The 24,524-nt window shown below is 37.3% G+C and overlaps 2 protein-coding genes across 4 annotated transcripts; one reads left to right on the top strand and one right to left on the bottom strand.

Moving 5' to 3' along the window:
• Window positions 1-131: 131 nt before the first annotated feature.
• LOC105280389 lies at window positions 132-1,271 on the top strand. Of its 2 annotated transcripts, none has more exons than XM_011340907.3 (3): window positions 132-304; window positions 609-669; window positions 820-1,271. In XM_011340907.3, the coding sequence occupies exons 2-3, from the start codon at window positions 647-649 to the stop codon at window positions 1,034-1,036; spliced, it is 240 nt and encodes a 79-aa protein (XP_011339209.1). In that variant the 5' UTR covers window positions 132-304; window positions 609-646; the 3' UTR covers window positions 1,037-1,271. The 2 variants fall into 2 exon arrangements, with proteins under 2 accessions (XP_011339209.1, XP_011339210.1); XM_011340908.3 differs by lacking the exon at window positions 132-304 and adding an exon at window positions 340-519.
• LOC105280390 (carnitine O-palmitoyltransferase 1, liver isoform) lies at window positions 1,149-22,929 on the bottom strand. Of its 2 annotated transcripts, none has more exons than XM_011340909.3 (15): window positions 22,695-22,929; window positions 7,462-7,617; window positions 7,227-7,363; window positions 6,832-7,108; window positions 6,228-6,551; window positions 5,917-6,116; window positions 5,635-5,839; window positions 5,443-5,550; window positions 5,331-5,356; window positions 4,975-5,040; window positions 3,929-4,043; window positions 3,567-3,836; window positions 3,340-3,489; window positions 3,054-3,263; window positions 1,149-2,891 (listed from the first exon to the last, which is right to left on the bottom strand). In XM_011340909.3, the coding sequence occupies exons 2-15, from the start codon at window positions 7,600-7,602 to the stop codon at window positions 2,793-2,795; spliced, it is 2,328 nt and encodes a 775-aa protein (XP_011339211.1). In that variant the 5' UTR covers window positions 7,603-7,617; window positions 22,695-22,929; the 3' UTR covers window positions 1,149-2,792. The 2 variants fall into 2 exon arrangements, with proteins under 2 accessions (XP_011339211.1, XP_011339212.1); XM_011340910.3 differs by lacking the exon at window positions 4,975-5,040 and adding an exon at window positions 4,513-4,575.
• Window positions 22,930-24,524: the final 1,595 nt, after the last annotated feature.

Here is a 24,524-nt window from a genome sequence, read left to right as displayed (position 1 = left end):
TTCCCTTCTACACTTCGGCGTGTGGTGTACAATGTACGGCGTGCGCAGTTGCACTTACACCGTCCGTGCCTGCCGAGTGACGTTGGTTACGGTCGAACGTCGACGGGACTGACGGGAGCAGAAAGACGCGAGCGATGAGGTGCGGAAGGTGCAGCTGAGGAAAACGTCCTTCACGGAATTGAGGAAATACAGCGTTCTCCGTTGTTTCATCCTTCAATCGCGACGATCCTGGCCTTACGTCACGAGGATAACCTGTTACCGTAAATTATAATTTATACGCGTGACTGTGCGTTTCACGTTTCTGGTGAGTAATCATCATATCAGTAACGTGCCACTACGTAGTCTCGAGTGTACGTATCTCCTATTTGGATCAGCTGTGAGGGCGACTGTCTCGCAATCAGCTGTCAGCGTTATCATTACGGAAACGTTCATTATCGTATGCATATTGGTATGATAATGACGGTCTTACAAAACATCGTACTCGATATTACGTGATGTCTGAACAAAATAAGCGAAGAGGTACATATCTCGTGCAGGAGATATCGTGATCTTTACGAAAACGGTCGTACACGGTTCTTGATTTTCGATATTTTATTTTGTTTCATAAGGATTCGTAAGATAATAACGCCCCACTCGGTAACTCACCATGGATGACGAGACGTTAAACAGGTAATCGTTTATCGATAATCTTATATAGTCGGAATATATGTATAAAAATAAAGTAAAACTTAGGGTAACGATACGAAGACGGGAATAATTTATTATAAATTCATTACAATGGGATTATTGCTATAAAACGTACGTATCGATGTATTATAGGCTCGCAGTTGAAGCTTTGCTGGAAGAGGCTAAACTTGGTGCACGTAGAGCCGAGATAATAGGACCCAGCGGATGGGTGAAACCCAAGGAGACTGTCAACAAAAGGTTTCTTCATTCGACGTTACGAAATGCAGTGATATCTAACAAGCATCGATCGCTGAAGCAAGATAAAGTAAAAATTCAATTACACAAAGCGGACGCCGTTAAAAAATCGTAGGATTGTAATGTACATAGAGCGTTATTGTTATTCTAATGTGCCGATGTTAGTATATATACTTCTAATATGTATTTCTTTAATGTTGTTTCATGATTAACATAAACTGAGGATTGTAGTTGTATTTATTTATTCTATTACAGTACACTCATGTTGCAAGTCAATGTCACACGTTTTTTGTACAGAATTAAAGAGAATTTCTATATAAATGTACCAATAAAAAGTGGCATAAAAATGATCGATCGTTGGCGTTGTACAAAAATATCTCGAATATCTTGCAAGTATCTAAGTATTTCTCTCGTTTTGCCAATATTTCAATATCTTACACATACATCTCATTGTTGATCGGTAAGCATGTTTCGGATTTTTGTAATTGAAATTCTAATAACCTTTCCTAATGTAGAAACTGGTTCTCTATTTACAATGAATATTAAGATTCCTCTAGTAAAGATAACAAATAAGATTCTATTGTACAATTTCATGTCTACTTTTTACAATCATCATCAGGAGACGTTCGTTAAATGTACAGAGACGAAATGAAGTGTACAAAAAGCTTATGTATATACCTACTTCTCTCTCATCTTGCATTTCGTATTATCGCTTAAACATCAATAAAGATTAATTGTAACACCACCAAGTAACAAGTTTTCAAAGCACCGCATATCCGTAAATATACCTTCAACAAATATATTGTATAGAGAATGTAATCCGCTTCTCTTCTAAGTATAAAATTACTTATAATTAGTAATCACTTACAAGTAAAACATTTGCATTGATAAGTTGCACATATCAATATATGGCATCGCTTAATCGTTTGCTTAAAAAGAAGTTAGAATGATCACATAGTTATTTATAGTTGCTATGTCCATCGCATATAGATCCAGACTGATCAGACCGATACGAATTGAGTCTGCTCTTTCATATTAAGATATTTACTTGTGACGTAATTCGTAGAGAAAAGCTCTCGTCTCCCCTACACGCGTAAATTGCATTGAATACACGCCTTTACTTGACGCTGAATTAAATACTATACAGTCTGTATAGTATATAATGTATATATATATATACGAAATCGTATCTGCATTTGCAGTAGATATGTAATGAGTGTTATGGTACACTTACACGATGGTAAATCTTTCAAAATTTAATTATCAATATTTATAAATCTTAACTTTTCTTTGATAACGTACTCTCTTACATTATCATCACGTGCGTGAGAAATCTCCCAACAATTTCAATAGCCAAATTTGTGATTTGCAAAGCATTGATTTTTACGCTCCTGCAATCATACGTAAACGCCAAAGTATTTTTCCAAATTTGCGATATTGTATACGGAGACACCTTTTTACTTGTACTTTTGTGCACATGTTTGCTGTGCAATACCGTTGATAAATCACGCATCAATTGTCAGTTTAAAAATGATCGTTTAATCGTAATAAAAATGCTATATCATGATTATACATACATGACAAACGTGAAAAGGTGATTCTATAAAAATCTATCTCTATATGCATATTTATCTATACTGCACTGTTTAGTGAATTTTGGGCCCGTGATTTTCGCGTTATGTTATAAGCGCCTATCCACTAAAATAATTCTCTATGAAGTTGTCGCCTTAAAAAAGTTATTCGATTAAATTATATCTACATTATTAAAAAATCCTTTCGTGTGTCAGAGGAAAGTTGTTTAGATTTTTTTTTTCATTTGCGTAGCCGTCTGATAACTGCTGCTCGCAAGATCGCTACAGGTAACGAATAAGTTACGCAGACCCGTTCTGGTGTATCTTCTTTCTTTGCTCTAGTAAATCTTTCATGTCGCGCAGTGCCTTCTCTATCTGCATTGAAAATCGCGCAGAATCCTGCAAACATCAAAGTTGCTTCGTAATTAGAAATACCTTTTAAAACGATTACGCGTTAAAAACCTGAAACTTCGTAGAAGACGAAGAATGAGGAAAAATTTAAAAAATAAATATATGTAATTGATGATTACGACAGTAAACAAAGGGTGTTGACTATTTTACCGTTTTCGACGAACTGCGCTTGCTAGAAACATGGAAAAATAGAAGATCCTCTCCTGCGATTATGTAAGAAACGCCGTAGCCGTCGTCAGCCACCGGACCAAATCCACCGCCCGCTGAAATACAGTTGGGGAACTTTTTCAAATCCATTCTCGAAGTTTGACCGTGTGGTGTTTGTGACGTTGACAATCGCCATGGCTCGCTTAAGACCTCCTGCAACGGATGTATCTCATGGAATCGTGTTTCACCAAACTCATTGATCGATATTGCAAACTCACGAGGCACTCACCTTGAGAAACGGTGAATCTACTTCTAAGTACTTTGATACTACATATAAACAGAAGAGATGCCTGTCTATTCCTTTGCCACACATAGCATCTTGATATCCCCTTTGATGTCGCGCGACCGAATCCATCAGCAGCTTGACTTTTTCGTCCACCTGTAATCAAAACAAGGAGATTAGAAATGCACAGAAGATCGATTTTGCGCATGAACTTCCGCTTGTCTCTTCCTTACCGTCGCCGTTTTATCCTCCATCGCTTTCACCCATTTAGAGGACTCGATGGTGCACGGTCTAACCGTTTCCGTTCTACCTTCTCGGAACAGTCTCGTCATGGAAGCTTCATAAGTTAAATTGAACTTTCCAGCATCACGGTAGTATGCCAGTTGCAGTGCCATTTGTATGTAAGCATCTGGCGACATGGAATTGACTTTCATCAAGCCTTTGCCGTACGCGTCGTGCACGTAAATACGCAGGTCGACGTCGTTCGCTATATCGCGCGCTACCTATTAAATAATAAATCAATTCGTTACGTAACTACTGTAATACTCGCTTAATATACTTCGCTCAAATAGAACGAGACTGTAATTATTATTACCCGGTAGGATTGCTCGATAGCCTCGATACACTTAGTATCCATGTCCCACTGTAATCGAGTCGGAGCTGGAGGTACAAACTCCGGAGTGCCCGCATTATGTCCGTCCTTGTCGTATCTGAATAATATGCATTTGCCTTAGAATTATAATTAACGAGCCAGATAATGGAAAAAAACTGAACAAGCTTGTATGTATGTGTTATAACTAGTACTTTGTTTATACAGATAGATTTAAAAAAAAAAGATAGAAAAAAGAAAGAGAAGCGTACTATTTAAATAAGAGTAGCATACTAATTATAATTATTAACATTTGTTTCAAGCTATTTTATTTATAGACATTCACCATGCAATACTGATAAATTAGCAATAATATATGCGAATTTCTCTTGACATATCAAAATTATATTAGCAATCTTTCAATCTTTCAAGCAAAATAGTTACGTAAGAGCAAGACAGTCCATTAAAAAAAAAAGAAAGAATAATGATTATATAATATAATAAAAATTATAATTGCTAACATTATGCAATACGAATGATTAGTAATTTATATTCTACTATCACACATGACAATGCACACAAAAGATTACCCAATTTCGTTCTCAGCAGCCATAATAAATTCCCATAGAGTTCCCATCACCGGCGCATCAGCCCTAGTAAGCATATCACAAAAAAAGACATTAAAGGTAAAGTGCGAAAAGGAAGATGACGAACACCTCTCGTCAATAACAGTGTCTAATAAAAAAAAGATGTTCATCGGAAAACATAAATTTAAAAAAAGAGGACTTTAGATATCGACATGGCAAGAACCCCATAGACCTTTAAAGATGACTGCTGCGAGGAACAATCCGAAGACGCTATAGGCTTTGCTGAGAGAACTTCTTCTAAATAAAAAAAAGCACATATAGCATTGCAATCCAAACTAATTTTACAGAAGATCCTGACATACATGAAATAAGTAGTAATATACAATAGTTGTTTTTCGAAGGCAGAGGAAGAGACAGATATGCAAGAGTAAGAAGTAATATATAGCTGTGGATTGTGATTCTTACTCTCTGTCCAGAAACTCCGAGGACACAACGTATTCCCACAAGTGCGACATGACCGCAGCGTCTGCCCTGCTCATTACTTATCATTATATGAGGTGTTTCAAATATAAAAATATATAAATATAAATTTATGTGCAATAGGGGCATCTCATTTTACGTAATCGAGAATATATAAATCTAACTGGTACTTCGGTAAGTTCTATTAATAATGATGAACATATAACACGTCGTATACGTAACGCGAATCCGTCCTGCGTTTCTCCCCGCGAAGTAAAACGCAATAAGAATTTTTGTTACGAACATCAATGAAAAATCTTTTTTTTATCATTTCACATAGAATCCGATTAAAGCACACTCACCAAGAATGTTCCGCGTTAAATCCGATCTGTAAACAGGAATTTTCGATGAAACGACAAGGCTCGGACTGATCGAAAATGTGATTTATTTTTATACTATTGTAATATTACTCACTCTGCCATTGCTGCCAATGCATAGCGTGAAAGATTTATCGAACCACCGATCGTATCCTTTTCCGTGCATTAGAACTCTGCCGTAGTTGTCCAATTTTTCTGGATGTTTCTAAAACATGAAATTAATTATCGCTACAACAATACTAGTTTGCAAAAATATTTAAAACATCTTCATTTTTGTCACGCAACACACCGTGTCGTATTCATAAGGTACATCGTCCAACGCGACCACAAATGCGGCCTTCTCGACAAGATCCAAGGAAGCTTTATTTACACCCTTCGCGAAGAAGTTCTGCCTGGCTTGAGCCCAGGTAGTCCTCTCGCCGGCGGTTAACGCGGCCAGTTTCTCCTCTCCCTCGGACGGCGCTGAATTATCGTCCAAAATTTGCTGCATCTGGCTGTAAGGCGATATTATTGTGAGACACACACATGTGCGGATCGGAAAACACGCTGCGACAAAACGGTAATAACTCACAGCTCAATCTCGCAGGCTTGAAGAATCCTATTTCGATAATAAATTAAAACTTTGAAATATCTGCCCTTATGATACACTACAATATGTTTGGCGTCTTGATAATGTACAATCTTATCGACTTCGACTCCTGGAACGCGCGTGGTGTTGAACACTCTTTCGTATTGCCAAGAACACAGTGGTACTAATCCTTGCACCAGAATCTGCAAAAGAAATATTGAATAGCATCACAATTTTCATCGCTACTCGCTAGAAAAATTCGTGTGTACATCGAAGCATCTTTTGAACGGTAATGCGAAAGAAAAAGAACCAACCGGCTCTAATTCCTGACGTTCGATAAGGCGCCGGTACTGCAAGCAAGAGTATATGACAGCTGCAGCGCGCGCGGCTTGCACGTTCGTCGGATATGATAAAATAGCGTCGATTCCGTAGAAATTGGAGTTGACCATTAGAGGCGACCTTCCGCGCAGGTAGACGTACTCCTCCCACCAATCGGACACGTAATTGGTGGTCCACCAAGACTTGAGGACGAGATAACGCTGCAGCTTGACGCCAATGCCGTTTTCGAACTCGGTCGCCAGTTTCTCCATGCGAGCATAATTCTCATCGTCCACCAACGGTCGTACACTTCTCAGATACTGTTCAAACGAAAAATTATGAGTTCTCGTGGTAGGAGGAGAAGAATAAAAACATTCCAGAGAGTAAAGTACGAGTATCTTCTATAAAAAGGAATTCAAACAACTTTTATCGTGCAAATCATCACTAATGCAACACTGAAATAATTTTTACGAAACTAAAGAAAGGAAATAAAATATTTACGCAATTCAGATGAGTAGCATCGAACTCAATTTATGCGTGCGAGCGGTGAGCACTTACTCACGCTTAACGCGAGATCGTGAAGTATGTTATTGATCTAACCCGTGTCATGGTGTCGGCTACCGACGGTAGCGGCAGCCGCGGCAGTGATCCTTGGAAGCTGTATAGCATAGGCTTGTGCCAACCGGAGAACATCTTCACCAGCAGCAGCCAGAACCGCGTCGTCGAGGACGGCTTGCGACCCTTGCCTCTCGACTCGTACATCCATCCCTTGTACATGAGTAGCAGCTTCAACGCATACCGTATTGTGTATATCACCACCAGCCATAGGAACAGCCCGACCACAAAGGAGCCCGCCAAGTGCGCGAGTATAGAGGACCTGCAGGTCGCAAAGGAAGAAAACAGTGATTAGAGAGATCGCTGTCGATCACTGTAATGCGTGCGGTGAATCGTCAGTAATAGACAGCGCGAATTACGTAAACACTTATTACACTTACGCGGAGAGGTACGGCGATACTTTCCCGACGAGGTCATACGGAACCTTGTAACCGGCAAAGTGTATCGCCGTGACTAAGATCACCGTGATCCACAAGCTCTCCAGGGGAGCCGGGTAAACGCCGCTCTTCAGGTTGTTCTGAAAATGATTTTATCACGTAGAATAATGGCAGTGATTGTTAAATAACAATGCTACGTGAGGATTACGTATAAACAGGTCAGCGATCTGCGACTCACCTGAAATCGGAAGAATCTCTTCTTCCACGATCGCACACCGGACAGCCATACCAAGTGGAGTACCTCTCGGTCAAAGTTCACGTCCCATCCTTCGTGCGTTATAGAGAAGCTGAATGCTACGGCTGAATGGGCTTCCGCCATTTTGCGTTAGCCTACCTGTAAAATGTGTATATATTAAAATTATTTATTTAGAATATCAGCTTAATGATGTTGAGCGAACAAGACTGTTAAAGACGCGTAACGTTTTCTGCGATTACAAAAAATAGGAAAAGTGAACATGATGAAACCACCCAGATAGCCAAGTCTGCCGAAAGCAGATGATGCTAACTATCTGCTATCAACTATTGCCAGCCAAAAGACAACAAATTTCATACAGAAGTTGTTATTAACGATTAATTCGACAAATTGGTGCCAGAAATGTAACAGAGCTTGCTCGCAAAATCTAAGAACAGATTGGCGGCAGAAACCGAGCAGAATCTGCAAACATGGCTCGAAGTCAGATTGTCGACAGAAACCGAGCACGATTTGCGCACGCGGAATTTAACGGCAGATTGGCAGCAGAAACTGAGCAAGATCTGCGCGCGCGGACTCTAACAGCAGATTGGCAGCAGAAACCGAACAGGATCTGCAGCTTTTGACAGTATTCAAATTTACACGGCTATGAATATGTGTCTTCGCTCCGCACCGCTATGCGGTGCACGCGTCGAGTTCTTACTCGATGTTAAGATTTAGCCTAACAGTTCTATAAGTTAATATACGCGCCTTGGCATGACAATATTAATTTTTCTGAAAATTTTTGCACTTGCGGCACAGAGGTTCCCATGGACAACGTCCATGCAGTTCACGCGCGCCACGAGCAATCTGAAGTTCGAAAGCAAAATTCGGACTTCAGATTAGAATAAATTAACAATAAGAGAGAGATTATGCAACGAACTGTCAGAGAGACACATCAAGCCAGATGTACTTTAATTTAACAAACAAACAAATGCGTTCTTTTAACAATTTATAGTGTGTTAAAAGTAAACACATGCTTTAATATATCGTAAATATGAATGGCCAAAAGCTGCAGATTCTGTTCGGTTTCTGCTGTCAATCTGCCGCCAATCTGCTGTCAGAGTCCGTTAGCAGGCTCTGCTGGCAGATCACTATCCCAATGCGGACATAACGGATGCCAATTTGCTATCAACTTCTGCAGTAATCTGTTGCCAATCTGCTGGCAGATTGCACACATTTTGCTTACTGGGCATGTATTAGAATACATGTTGCAGAAACCAGCAAAACTTTTATTACATGAGATATTTCATGGCTTTTTTCCCATGTGTCCAAGAATTCTATAGAAACCAATTTTTGATATTCAATGTAAACCAATTTTCTTATCAATTATACAGCAATTCCTCAAATGTGACGCAGAAAGCAGAAAGAGACCATCCGGAAATGTTTAAACGACGTCCGTCGCGTGTGAACGGGCGACGAAAAGAGAGCAACCTCGTCGCGAAGATGAGTTAGTGATGATTGAAGTGGTCGTCACAAGCGGCCAGCGATGCAGATGCGACTAGTTGACCTTACTTAAAGTCACAATTGCGATGCGCACCCGTGCGTGCGTGAACGCATCGTGGATCGCGGCAACCCGGTAAAGTTTGCGGCCACATCATGTGGCAAGCGAGTTCGGTGTACTTCGAAATTGCCATTCACGACAGGTTTACCTCATGGAGGTCAAACACATTCGATTTACTACGAAACATCCGATAGAGAAGGCTGCATTCATTATCTGACTAAGCTCTCGCGCAATTTTTATCCCAATTTTATCTCCCTTTTTCTTTTTTTTTTAAATTGCAAATTCTGCTTGCAACACTGAATACTTACTCAAATGCTTAGTTTGAAACTTGATTTAATACAGTAATTAACAAGTGAAAATTGAAAAGTATCTCTTTTCTTATCTATACGAGGATCCGTTTCCGATTTTTAGAAGACTCCAAGATTTCCCTCATCGCTGATGTGAAAGCTCGCGTATGGAGGAAGTCAAATCGGTGAGAGTAAGGCAAAATGCTCGTACAGATTCATCAGAATCTGTTCGCATAAATACAATGTAGAGAACGAAACGTTATGATTTTATGTTGCATGATCTTAATTTTAGCTCGCGTGAGATAGAAAGTCCGTTTTGCTTGATTTCCACTCGAGTCACGACAGAAGTATCGGAAATAGTATTGCGAGAAGCGAGGAAAAGCATTTCGACGACGACGACCACGAATTCGGACCGCGATACGCAGCTACGTAATTAATTCTACGTGCCGTTCACCCAACGATTCGCCATGGATGTAGGAATAAATGTGCGCGAACAACGGTCCCGTCACGCTTTCAGAACGGAGATTCTTCGACGAGAGAGCACGAGCGTTATTCGATCCATCGTTCGACGGATTCTCTCTGACGATTTCACCGAGAGAATCCCGGTCGCTGGATTGATCGGCTCTCACACGTGGCAGACGGACAACTCTCATTCTAACGTGATATGAATTTGCATCCTTGAAATCTGCATCTCCTGCAGTTTTTTTATCCTCTGAAGGAAAATCGATTGTGCTTCAGTTAGAAGAGGTGTGTCAGAAGAGAAGCCCTCGTGCGATGCAATTAGTCTAACGTAGCCTTGATAATCATCCGCATTGATGCATCCTCGAGGTCCTCGAGTCCTGCATTTGTTTCCAAAGAAAAATTGATTGCGTTTCGTGATAGTCAGGAGACGAACCTTGATGCGTTGCATCTAACATGATCTTCACGTGATCTTGCATTGACGCGTCTTCGAAATCTACGAGTCCTGCTTCTATGATACTTGGAGCAGAAAGCGTGATGCGATAACAGTATCCGCTCCTGGATTATCCGTCACAATTCGCAGGTAGCAATCGCTCGCGGCTGAACGTGCGGCTAATAACCTTGGACTTTGAACGACGGACTCGTCCGGCTGGAGGAGTCGCAACAAATTTAGCAACTAATTGAGCACACAACCTACCAACACATTCAGATCCATCGCGGTGCATCTACGTCACAACGTGGACGACTTGCCTCGTAATCATTGAATTATTCTAACGGTGATAAGGCGCCGTCCACGATAGCTGATAAGAATGCGATAATTTCAACGAGCACGTGACAAATTTGCGGCGTTGGATCCTTGATAGGTGTGTATCGGCATAATACGATTCTATTGGCCGTTTGTTGGTTCAGCTTTCGGATTAAACTTTCGAAAAATACGAATCTCCGTCAACGCTTCGTTGATAAACTGATAAAAGTACGCATTCTTTCTATATTAAATTGAGAGTTTATTAATTCATTCACGCTTTAAAAAACAAGTTGGAGAAGATACCGTTCTATTCTCTCTCAAATATTGCTTGATTGTTTTATATAATTTTCGTTCTTGAATAAATGTTTTTTAAAAGATATTGAAAATACGCAATTCTCCTGTCAAAACAATTAAGTAAAAATTTCAGCAAAAATTTATAGTTTGTTCAAAAATGTTCTCGTGATAGAGAAACTGTGCGTTTAGGATTATTCTGATTATTACAATTGCTGCAGCACAAGCAAGATAAGCTTAAACAAATATCGCGTTTCAATATCAGCAGTATGCGTTCGAGAAATTCTATGTAGAGAAAGATTTTGTAACATGTTAATCGGTCAACGCATATGAAGTCCACATACTCGTATCTACTCGTGCATCAGTGCCACCGTGGCAAACAAACTGCACCGAGCACAAGCTCCTTCCTCGTTGTAAGTAGGTCGTATCGTGCGTTTCATTTATCTGTGATATATATTTCGTTGACCTAATAAATCAACGAGAAATGAAACTCTTCGCGACATGTATTTAGAAAAACGCAGGCGCAGCTATTAAAATTGATGAATTGTGAAAACAGTGCGAAATCTTTTACAAATACTATTACGCAATGTTTCTATCGTAAAAAATGCTCTTTTTCAATAGTGCTTACATCTTCAAATTTAAAGATATGTATAAAAATATTCACCTATACAAAACCCTCATATTTTATTTCAAGGACAAAAGCAAGAATAAATGAAAAGTTTAAATTAAAAATGTATTATACATAGAACTATATAGTTTACAACAAAAATTATGTAAAAACAGATTAACCCATCCATACAATCTCGAAAAAAGATCAAAATTATGTTACACGAAGCGTGAACTTCTAAATTTGTACCTATACACATACGTAATATAGTTTTAAAACTTACAAATTAACTTTACAAATTAACTGACTTTTACGTAACACAATAAATTTTGTATTCTCGAGGTCACGATTGCTTATCGTCGTCCTGCTACGCTTCCTAAAACATTACGGATACATGACTGGTTCATCAAGTATAAACACAATTGCAAGAAGGGAAGTATTATAAGGAAATACGTGCACATGTTGCATACGAGAATTACAAACAAGATAATTATTTAAATAGTTCGTTCGTTGAAAATTTTGCAAGCTCATGGTATTGGTGTTTTATGTCGTGTCACGATTATACCAGTCTAAGAGAAATACGCGTCATTACCAGTTATCTTTATCGTTATGATAATTAAAAAAATTTTGAAAAAGTGAGAGATAACGACTACTGTCTCGAGACGAGCACGTCTGCTACGAGATGTGCATATCCATAGAAGAACACATATGTAGGCACGAGACCAAGTTTATCGGGTAACACGTCAGAGATTGTCGGCGAGTCGCGTAAGGTCCTCTGAAACGCGCAAAGAGTAATGGAACAATGATACCACTAATAATCGAGCTAGTTTAGCGGCTCCGATTCAATTCGCGGTTAATGCGAGTCACGTGCAGCAAACAGGGCTCTCTTTCTCTTCCTTTCTCTCTCAAATTGAAACAGAGTTACGTAAACGCTTTTTATTGTCTACCCGATAACCGAAAGCGAATTATCAGTCGGAAGCAATCGAATCTGCTACGAGACTCACTTCGGTGAACACATTGTTATGCTCTTAATTTTGATCTGATTGACTTTTCGAGCGTAATTCCATTCTGTCATCACGAGACAAATTATCGCTCATGATAAGATAAACCCACGCGTTGTCATATTGATATATAGCAGCATCTAATGTTCATAGAGTTTATCCGAAATTTTGCCAAGCGAAATTGTAATACCAAAGAAATTGATATTTTTGTACTGCTCTTATAATCAAACGACGGTTAAATTGTAATTTGACGATCACTAATCAGACTTGAATTGTGACGATTATACAAACAGGAAACTATTGCGAGACAATAGAATTGTGACGACAAAACCGAGACAATGGATTAGTTCTGTAACGAACAAAGAAATGAACCATTATTATTGCTGTCGCCTGCGAACGGTTTTGTTGGCAAATTTAAAAGATGTCTCGATTGTTTTCATGTTTATTTAATGAAAGACGAAATCAAATGGAAAGCTGTATTGTGCAATATTCTTCGTTGCTCATCAATATTATAAGGAGCGGATATCACTTAACGTCTTAGTTCACCATCGAGATAAAATTTATCATTGACCTTTTCAATGACGTTAAACATTCGCTACATTCAGATAGATAATGATTAATTATGTACGGTGATATCTCCATTATCCAATTCTTCTCCCTTATCCTAATCCAATCCTTAATATACACCTAAAATCGACTAAATAGTTCACTAGCGAGATAAAATAACACTTTGTATCTAGCAATTTTTGAATTGCCGTACCAATTCGCGATTTTTCTTTTGTTATTTAGGTCTAAACCTTGGAATTCCAAAGGTCTGATTGAACCAGCCAGAAGATACGTCGCGATACAGATACACTTGGTTACCACATCACTTGGTAGAAGCCATATTAGGCATCTCATCGATGAAGCATTCAGTGTATAACGGTTATTAGCTTGCACCAGCACGCATTAATGCAGTTCAATCGAATTCGCCATCTAGCAGATATTCCATACAACAAGTGCTGAGTGTCTTCAAAATTTCAAATCTTGTTCATCGCTTCAATATTTTCGTCTGAAATTCGAAGACAAAAATAGACATTCGTACATAGTCAGAGGCGTCCATGTACACGTATAATATATTGTTTCGTTTTATCGAGTATATTACGCGATTATAATTATATTCCGCAGCTCAACAGAAGCTAACTACCAGAAAATTCACATCATTTCACAAATCGTGCAACCAATTGATTGCTATCCATTAAATCCATGTTAATCGATCGGATAAGCTGCACGGATCAAGGATGATGTATTGATCAGTGATATTCCATTCCTGTATCGACGATAATTATGCGAACTTTGATAAGTAGGGACATAAAGACAGAAAAACGCGAGACGTAGTATCGCTTTTGACGTCAATGAGCTGTAATTACGATACGCTAACATCGACGTATATAGATCGTAAAGTGCTACGTTCGGCTTGTCGTTCAGCTTAATTACTACATTTCTCCTTTCCTCGTTTGCTACTTTTAACCCGGATACAATGAGACTTGATAAAAATTATAACGTTGACCGGCCTGTGCGAGATACCATGTCAAGATACCTGTATCACGGCACGACTTTAGTCTGGCCGATAACGCGCAATGTTACAAATAAAGACCAATCATTTCGATGATATACGAGACGTATCTATTTTCGACTGCGTCTTGGACAAATTATTTAATCGTGACATTAATAAGAGCATTAATAAGAACGTCACGTTATAACTCGATAATCTGACTAAATAATCGGAACATTATGTACAGTACACGATCTTTAATGTCTCTTTCTGGTACCTCAGATCAATTAAATAAAAACATTGAATCAAATATTACATCACTATTGTAGCAAAACTAGATAGCAAATCGTAACAGATTCTGCATAATAATCAATCGAGCAATTATGTATTTTAATCGCATATTGCAAGTATTTGTTTGCAGCATCTTCGTTTTTTCTATTAGATATTTTCTACGTGTCCTTTAACAATTATTTCTGCAATTTAAAATATATTATGATATATAATACATATAGTTATTATGTTCAAAATTATTATCGAGTCCAACATAAAATCGACATATTATATATGATTATTTGTAATATAAAAAAATTTGTGTACGGACTGACGCATACAAAACAAAACTCGATAAATTATATTTTCATGTATTCCAAAAGCTTTCTTTAGACTTAATTACATATAATTATTATACAACTTTGCATTTGTTATCTAGAGTGTAAAATATTCATATTCCTTTAGCTTCCTGCTCTTAAGTATGAAAATTTTATAGCTATATAAAACATAATTCGCATAATAATTATGAATAAAAAATGCTGACGTATAGTCTTCCAAATAGACAACGACATATTCAGAAATAATATAGACCGATTAACAAATCTTCTAGATTCCACTTCTAGATTAATTATTTTTATGCAGTTAGATTTTCTGAGAGATTATATAAGCTGCACTGCTAGAGAAAATCTACTCTCGCGATTTGTACAAACAAAAATTTAAACTATTTTAAAGTGTTTGGATGTAATTCGTTGAAATCGTTTGCCTGAATTTTATCGAAAACTTCTGGACAATAAAATTACCATATAAACATGAACCGAAAACCATTTTCTACATCTATTTAAAATTGTTTCTAGAAAACGTAACTTTATTTACGTCAAAATACATATATACGCTTTACGTCAGTAATGAATGAAATGTTGGACGATTTAGAAGCGAATCCAAAGTGCATCATCATAGCACGTGCGAGAGCATCATCAATGCGTGGAGGATATTGTTTATAAATAGCGAAAACATTGCGTTTGTAGAAAATATTATCTGATAAGAGAGTGAAAAATTGTATTGACGTCGTCACACAGTAATCTTCAGTTTTTGTGTAACTGCATAGCGGTAGTGGAAACATAGGTTGCTTATCGTATAACAAAATATATAATCAACATAATATAAGCGCGGTCGACGACGCAGCCGTCCGCGGAAACGAATGCTCGAAATAATTAGACCTCGCAATTAACTGCGGGATGATTGCCTCATTGTGCAACAGCATAAGACCTGTACCACATCACATGATACAAAGATAACGTTGAAACCGTGCGCTGTAAAGTGAAATTTTATCACGGAACAAGGAACAATGTTAAGTGAAAAAAAATAAGTCTCCAATTGGCGAAGCAATTCTAATTTTATCGTTAGCTTCAGTAATGAAGCAACCGCGGAAATTTACTTTTAAATAGAAACACGATCACATCGGGAAGAATACATGAAAAGAAATACACGGAAAAACAACATTCGTTACAATTTGCAAATTATCGCGATGTCAGCAAATTTGCAGTCTCGAGGCGAAAGTAAACGTTCATCGAGTGCAGTCGTGATGTTTGAGGCATGTAGCCAAGGACGAATTTGACATTGCGACTGGTATTTCAGCATTTCTGCAGTCATGCCGGACTTTGATCGTTGCATGGGAACGACCAGCTCATGTATTATCGCGTGTGAAGAGAACCGTGGCTTCATTTCATTTGAAAATACCGCAATGTATATCCCCACTACAGCCGCAAACAGCAAATTGTTCTAATTTGTAATGGTAAACATCGCTTGGAAATAAGCTTGGAAAACATTGTTCATTTCTTAGCTGTGTTTCTTCTACTATCGTTTCTCCATGCATATTAAGTGACCGATGCGAAGAAATATTCAAAGACATGTCATGTTAAACATTTGCAATTATATACTGTGCGATTAATTAATTCTTCACGTGTCGATAAATTCATTTTAATACTACAGTGTATCGATGTGCATCACATCACATTGTATACGGCGCATCGACCTATGAAAAACGTGACAATAGCAATACTTCCGTTGTTATCTTAGTCATCCAAATCATATATACATTAATAATTTCATTAATATTCATTGCAGACTTTAAACTTAATTTACTTGCTGTGCCGATCAACTTGTTAACAATACGTTTGGCCTGAAGGAAAACTTGTTTTTTGTTCTTTAGAACAATATCATTATTCCTAATTATGATTTCTTAGTAATTTGTTTACGTAAAAATATATAAAAATGATGAAATGATTAAAGTATCAATATAATTCGGAATGCAGCTATCATAAAAATATTTTTTAAAAAACTAAACCAGGACCTCATATAATTTCAAAATTATTAACAATAAGATATACGATCTAATTCTTAATTGATTAAGAGTTAACTATCAAAATGATTTCACTCAATCTTTTGTTTGCTTTATCTACAAAGCTTTCTTTGTGTTATAGTCAATATCTTTGTTTCACATATAATTTCAGAATTTATTATATTATTTTCTTCTTCCTTCCATACAAACATTACTCTAATGTTCTATTTTTAGTTTTAATATTATGAAAGGCAAGAGAATTAATTGCGTAAGAAATCTGCAGCATTGCAACATTTGTTGCATATAGTTAAGGTAGACGTCTCACGATGTTGCATGCAAAATAACTTGCCCGCACGTACAAGACGCCAATTATTTTTGTTCGCAGACTTTCGCTTTCCCTTTGCAGCCTTGACCACGAAAATAAGATATCGCTAGCTATTCAATTGCGTCTATTGACCAAAGTTCAATCTTAAAACTTCAATTACTTTGGTATACTCTTCTAAAAAAATGCAAAATAAAATGTCTAATATTTTGTATCTTTAAGTCAGACAGATTCAATATTAATTTTCACGAATCAACTGCAATATAACAAACGATTTATCTGGAGCAATTTATAACGTGTTGGATATCCAAGTTAAATGATCAACTATAGCAGAATGGAATCCATGATTTAAATCCAGACTTGAAACATTGAATATAATTGTTTTATCTCTGAAATCCAATAAAACCAGTAAAATTAATGCACATAAGGCAGCGATAAAAATGCACGCATTGAAGACTATACAAAAATGTTATCACTCACACTAAACGTGAATTATATAACATGCGAACTTCTGTGTTTTAATAATTTACTGTAATTATTGATAAGAAGTATATGTACGTTTTACGTAACGTACATATTTATACAGTTTATAAATAACTATCATATACATAAACCAATGTAGAATAAATATATATTGATTAATTACGTTAGTATGTCCAGGGATGTTGGCTTGCGTGAAAGAAAAGCTAGGTTCAATCATTTGAAAATTATAGAGTACATTCAGAAAATATAAAGAAGATAATTATACTATCGAATAGAGAGTCTCTCTCTTTTTCGTGTGCAGGATACACGGCTTGCAGAGGATTTTGTCATTCTTTTCAAATAACATCGCTATTATTGGCTATTACTGGCAATATCCTCTATGTGTTTGTTTTATCATTGTTCTTTATCATTGCACAAATATAAAATATCTTGACACGTGCAATTAAAGATAATATCAAGCTCTCAGATATAATAGTTGTTTTATCAAGATTCACCACAGTAGAGAATTAGAGAATTATTTCACAATATAAACACCGTTTAAGGCTTAAAAGTTTCAAGACACGCTATGTTTTCAAAACACCAACTTCATATTCCTATCTAAAAATAATTAAAGATGTTAATGATATTTTTCGACATTTCCCTATTATCTGAAATATCCAAGAATACAACATCATCTTGGCTTTTAATATCTTAAGCTATTTCGGACATCCAAATCATAATTTACTAAAACCTACGTAACAACACTTAATTGAACACTTAAATGCTCGTATTTTTGTATCAACTTTGAGGTGCTGGCTCTCTTATTGTAAATACGTGCGCAACTCGGACAAAAATAAGTCGCAACGCGAAAGGTTAATGCACGGAGGTCGATATCAGTGATTGTCTTGCAGTGACAGCAGCTGTGACGGGAGAAACTTATTATGTTGCATTATTGTTGCATTCCGACATACCACGATGACAGTTATTACACTTGAGATTATCCGCTCACTCGAGTGAGATTCGACGTAACAATTCACGAGAATACTATGGGCTTTACATAGAGTAACAAATACATACAAATTGTACAATCGTACAATTGCGCAAATACAGTCGTATCACGATTAAAACATTGTTCATTCCAGCTTTCTAAAATTGCGCGATTTTTCCTAAAATTCTCGCTATGCTTCTTCTCGCTTATTATTGCGCCACACGTGACTTTTACCGCAATTTTCTGTAATAAATATTACGTAACAATCCGCTTCCTTTTCTTTCCTCGACCGACTACCACGTTTAGCTGCACGAGTCGACACGAACCGCCTGGATAGCCGCAAAAGTGCAACGTGCCTTTTGCGTGCAACGTGTAACGTGCGCGTGTATCGCTAAACCGTGTTCCAGTAAGAAAATCTTGTTTCCAGAAGCGGACCCAACGGGTCTAACGATGGATATTTTAAGGCTGCTTTCATCCAATTCCGCCCATCTATTTCTGCAGAACGGTGTAAGAGAAGAATGTTCAAACCAGTTTAATTTATCTTTGATCGGCACACTCGACTAACCGTAAATCATAAATTATTCAAAAAACAACTAAGAGTCGCTAAGCAAACATTTCTAGTGCTCTTAGAAGCTCTTATCCAGCGTTTTACTACGCAGTACAGCGCGGCAATGTTTTTCCGTAATATATGTTACGCTATTCGATCCCATCAAAACAGAATTAAATTGCAGAGACTTCTTTTCTTTATCTATAATTATATTCTTGCATATACACATATTTACGGATTTATTCCATTTTTCACAAACGACTGATAATATGTTGCCTCATATATAATTTGCTATTTATCCTTCTATCTTTCGCGTGTATAAAATTGCATGTAAATTAAATAAACTCTCTCCTCAAACGTGCTTCCGATTCTTTTCAAAATTATCCTATTCAAAGAATTCATCGTTCATAGTGTGTTATTATTGCACTATGAATTTGTTTTGACATTCATCTAACTTCACGATGAATCAGTGTAGCTACGTATTCTGTAGCTTTTAAACCGGATATGACCGAACAGCTGCCCATTTACATTTTAAACACACAGTCTTGCGTAACGCATTTTCGTCGTGTACGTCGACACATAGTCTTGCGTAGCTTCATTTCCTCTTTCATTTCTTTTATTTATATACTTTTCCTATTGTACGACGTATTTCAAACGAACGTAACTTTCTCAAGACAAAAAACGTGAGTGCATAAAACAATTTCGAACGCAAAAATGTTTAACATCATTTAATGACACTGAAATATGAATTTATCGTGTGTAACAAGATATATTACGTATCAACGATGGTAAGTTTAATCTAATTAATATTTATCTTATGTCTAGCAAATTTAATTTACCGAAAACACAGTTTAGCTTACCGATAAATGACGAAATTTGATTTACCAGTTAACCTAAAATAAACTTATATAGGAATAATAATTAAGTTACGTCATAAAAGATAATTTAAAATTTTAACTAACGTTCAAAAATATTGACGTCAATCTCCTTAATTATGAAAGAACTGTTTCTTAGAAATTAAAATTCATTCAGTTCTTTTAATGTAAATCGCCGACATAACACAACATTGTAAATTACGTAACGTAATTTATATAGTTCGAGTTTAATATGCGACTCAATCTTTTCTGCAAGTTACGCAACTGAGATCGAAATATCTGATGTCACATGGCAAAATATATAATACGTTAAAAAAAACTGGAATGCTTATTGAATAATTAACTAGCATAAGTTTCAAGGAATGTGTAAAGCTAGCATCCCGGCATCAGAATTAAATAGCTTCGATTCCAGTTTCTTTCGGGCCAACGATTGTTGTCCTTACATACGGCGCACGTGGCACAATCGCGTACGTTACGCCGAGAAAGCCGCGAAAGCAGCAAGAGAGCAGCAAGAAGTGATCAGTCGAAATCGGTTATTTATTTACTTATTTCAAAAACTGGCCAATGGGGGAACGCTTACTTCTTACTGCCATTGGAGACGGTCCTTTATGTACTTTCCACGTTTTTTCGTGCGCTTTTCACCCATCTACTTTTTCATACCAAAAAAGAAACCGCGAACCTGCATTATCCCGTTTCTCGCGCCACGAAGGCGCGACCAGCAAGAACAGGTCTAACTATGTAATGGCACGTTCGCGAGACAATCTTATGGGATGGGAAGGCACTCGGTTCGCCGTTAAGTATTCGCAAAACTAGGCAGACGGAAATTCCTAGCTGTCTCATTAAATCCGACATAAACACGCGATAGCCGTCGCGTGCTGTCCGACGGTCCGCGGTGCAATTCGCGTTTCAGATCACCTGCGACTGTATGACGATTGCTCTTTTATAAATAAGAATAAAGTGCGACGTAAATATAATATCAGGATTTGAGTCTCCCGTAGTCTGAACCTAAAACGTCTCCATGAATTTGCTTTGTACCCATACAGCACCGATTAATACAGAAAGCTTTCAGGAAGGTTTTAAAATCATTTCAAGATTTCACATTTCATATGCAACATTTCTAAAAGGATTCCGCAATATGTCATATGAAATGTTGCAACAGAAATGTTTCTAAAACCTACCACATGCAATAAATTTGAAAAAATGTGAATATTGTAAAAAGTAAAATTATATATATATATATATACCTAGACCAAGATTCGATCTTTAGTGAAGCTAACCAGTTGACAAAAAAATGCATTATCTTCACGTATCCTTTTTTTCTTTCAAATATAAGTGTTGGTTGAACAGAGAATTATATATCTATATAATTCTTTCCTTTTAATCAACTATTTGGAGGAAGAAAAAGGAAAATATATAATATAAGAATGGCTCTTTGTCAATGTGCCAACAATTCACGCTTTTTAAAGGCAAACTTGGTGAATACTTGGTTTAGCTATGTATGTGTATATCTATATATCTTATATATATAGATATATATGCATATCTATATACATCTTATATATATTATGTATTTTTTTCATTAAGCATATTTCAGAAATCATATTTATTATATTAATTAGATTGCAAATATTAAATAAAAACGTACAATAAAAATAATAAATACATTTTATATATAATTTTTATTATAACTTTTTAGTATTTGCAATCTTCTGAATACTCGTATAATAAATTTCAATATAATTTCTCAAGTATTTTCAATTTATTTTAATAAGAGCTTTGTAATTTGTGTGCAACATCATAGGAAAGTTTCAAAATTATTTCAATTAACCTTTAGTAATATATCAAAAAGATTTCAGCTATTTTAATAATCTTTCGGCAATATTTCAGAAAGGTTGCAGATTGATCTATACCTTTCAGCAACCTTTCTATAAGGTTTTGAATGCAAGTGTCGCGGACATTTTGCTATTCCGGAGTTGTCTCACAACTGTTGCAGAAACATTTTGCAATGTTTATGAGATGCTTTCATCTGTCAGATGAAATACTTCTGAAATATTTCTGAAATGTTTTCGTGCTGTATGGGTAGGAAAAAAAAGAAAAAGAAAATTTAGCAAAATAACGGCGACAGGAAAGGAAACTCGGAGAGCCTGAAGATAAAAAGCCTAGAACATCGCACAATATTTACACACGTTTGTCGGAGCTGCCTAACATCCTTGACGCTCCCTCTCCCCTTCCCCTCCCTCCTCGCTTCTAGTCCCCGGAATACTCGTGCAGATTATGTTCGCTTCCTGTTGATGCAATGTGTATCTAGCGACGTTGTCGATGCAAATGCGAACGTCGTAATTATCGCGAATTGAAGTGCGAAATCGTAACGAGATTGACGCGCACATTTAAGCAACCACACGTGCCACACGTGGCAACGTTACCGAGGGTCAGGCAGAGCGAATTTTTCGCGAATCGCCTTCTGCTGGGAGCGGAAGGACGAGCTGACATCCGCAAAATCGATACTACGGGGTACTTGGAAAAGCGAGGAAACGACACAGCAGGTATGCTCCTCGTTAGCTACGCTGCTACGTTGTACATTGAAAATGAATGTTAGAGCAGCAGGCACGGAAGGAGCGAGTAAGAAAAAGGCAGAAATAACTGCACCCGTAGGCACGAGGAGAAAAAGGACAATTACCGAGACACTGTCAAGAGCGGGAAGCGCGATTGTGAAAAACGATTGTAAACTACTATCGTAAAAAACAGAGATCCCAAGTGTCCCAAGAGGACAAGTACCTGCTGCACGAGGGAAACGAGCAGCGGCAGCCGAGGTCGCAGGCGATTGGCCGAAACGCGAGGGCGTATCGCCGCGCCTCCGAGAGGAACCGAAAAGCGGGCCGCGTCTCCACGTTTCCTAATAATAGAACGGGAATCTGTTACGCGGTCGTTGCCGGCGTCTCGCGTAATACTCACCGCCGTGTAAGTGCGTGCCTGCGATGGAGAATCGGAATCGGCGGACGAGACGACGACGGCGACGACGGTTTCGGCCGAACGCGGAAGGCCTCACGACGATCCGGATCCCGAAATCTGACGAAACGAACGGCGAGGAGCGCGAACCGAGGGTCGGATTGAGCGAGACGCACTTCTCGTCAGCTAGTACTACGTTGTCGTCATTCACGACTGCGCACGACGAACACACCGTGCCACACGACGGATCGGAGCACCGTTGTAGGCCGCACTGACCGGGCGAGACGACTGCGCCTCGCCTCGAACCTCCGATCGCCTACGCTCGTGCCGCGCCGCGGTGCGCGTGCGCGGCGCACTTCGGCCGCTGTCGACCTGCAGAAAAGTTTCACGCATGTGCGGTGTCGCAACTGTTGGTGTTGCGGCAACTCGAGTTCATAGTTCGAAAAATCGAAAAATACCATTGTGCGAAAAATACTATGTTTCGAGAAACGATTGAAGTAAAGAAGAGGAATTACATTAGATATTGCTTTATATATAATATTGTGTATATATGAACAGTGACTTAAATTTGTTACTGATTGGGTAAGCACGCGCCGGTAACAGCTACGAGCTACGCAATATTAATGAAAGATGGTGCTACTATGATCCCATACAGCACGCAAAGATTGCATATATATTGCAGGAATCTTCCACCGCAACGTAGCAACATTGCAAATTCACTGCGAAATGTTTCTGCAGCATTGCTATGGGATTGCAGGAACGTGAAAATGTCCGCTTTTCGGAACATTGCAACGAAACGTCATAATAATATTGCAATGTAATGAATTTGCAATAATTATAATTATTCATTATTATATACTTTAAATATTTTTATTTATTAACATAAATAGACATTTATATGTAATATAACAATAGTAATAAAAAATGAAATAAACATTTTCTCTATTTTTGTTATAAAAAAGTAACTGTTCTTTATAAAAAAAACTTAAAAATCCTCTTCTTGAGATATTATTTTTCCTTTAATTATGTTAAAATATTTTTCCTTTAATTAAATAATTGAATCTTCTTCGTTTTTGTTTGTATGTTGCCTGTAAAAATAAAATAGGAATTAAAATTCATATATTAGCATAAAATTACATAAAAATATACATACTGCAAGTATGTATAGAATTATATGTAAAATGACATACTTTGATCTCTCAATCCTAACCGGAGCTTGAGCAAGCCACTTGGAAATGCATTCAGCAATTTCTGCATCAGTGGCATGATTGCGTATTTCACGAACAGCTTCTATAACAGAAAAAGTTATTAAAAATATTACAACTATTAATATGCAATTTTCTAATGAATTTCCATAATTTTGAAGTTATAGTGATATAAACCGTGAGATAGGCAAATAGAGTGATTCTCTATTATAATTAATAGATACAAGATTAACAGCACACAAGTGCTATAATTAGACATAATAGTATAAAAAAGTACTTACCTTTTTCTTGTACGTAACTACTTTCTTTTAGGATGATGCTCGCGTCGTACAACCACCATGTTTTTTAGATAGTCGAAAGAGACAAACACCCCATGCGCATATTACCGAGCTCAGATTCTGGTCATCACACACATCATTGATCGAATAGATTTGGACGAATCTCGTTAGGATAGGAAGACTCCAATGTTTTAATAAAATGAATTATTAATATTAATTAATTACAAATTTTGATTGCGCAATGTTTCCGAAATATTAATGTCATGTTGCTACAAGTGTGCTGGTATTTTGCGGATATATATCTCTGCAATGTCTTTGTACTGTTGCATTGCAATTTGCAACGTTGCAACGTT

Source organism: Ooceraea biroi, chromosome 1 (assembly GCF_003672135.1).
Source record: "Ooceraea biroi isolate clonal line C1 chromosome 1, Obir_v5.4, whole genome shotgun sequence".
In the NCBI taxonomy this organism is placed as follows: Eukaryota; Metazoa; Arthropoda; class Insecta; order Hymenoptera; family Formicidae; genus Ooceraea; species Ooceraea biroi.
This window is presented reverse-complemented; position numbering and strand designations above follow the sequence as displayed.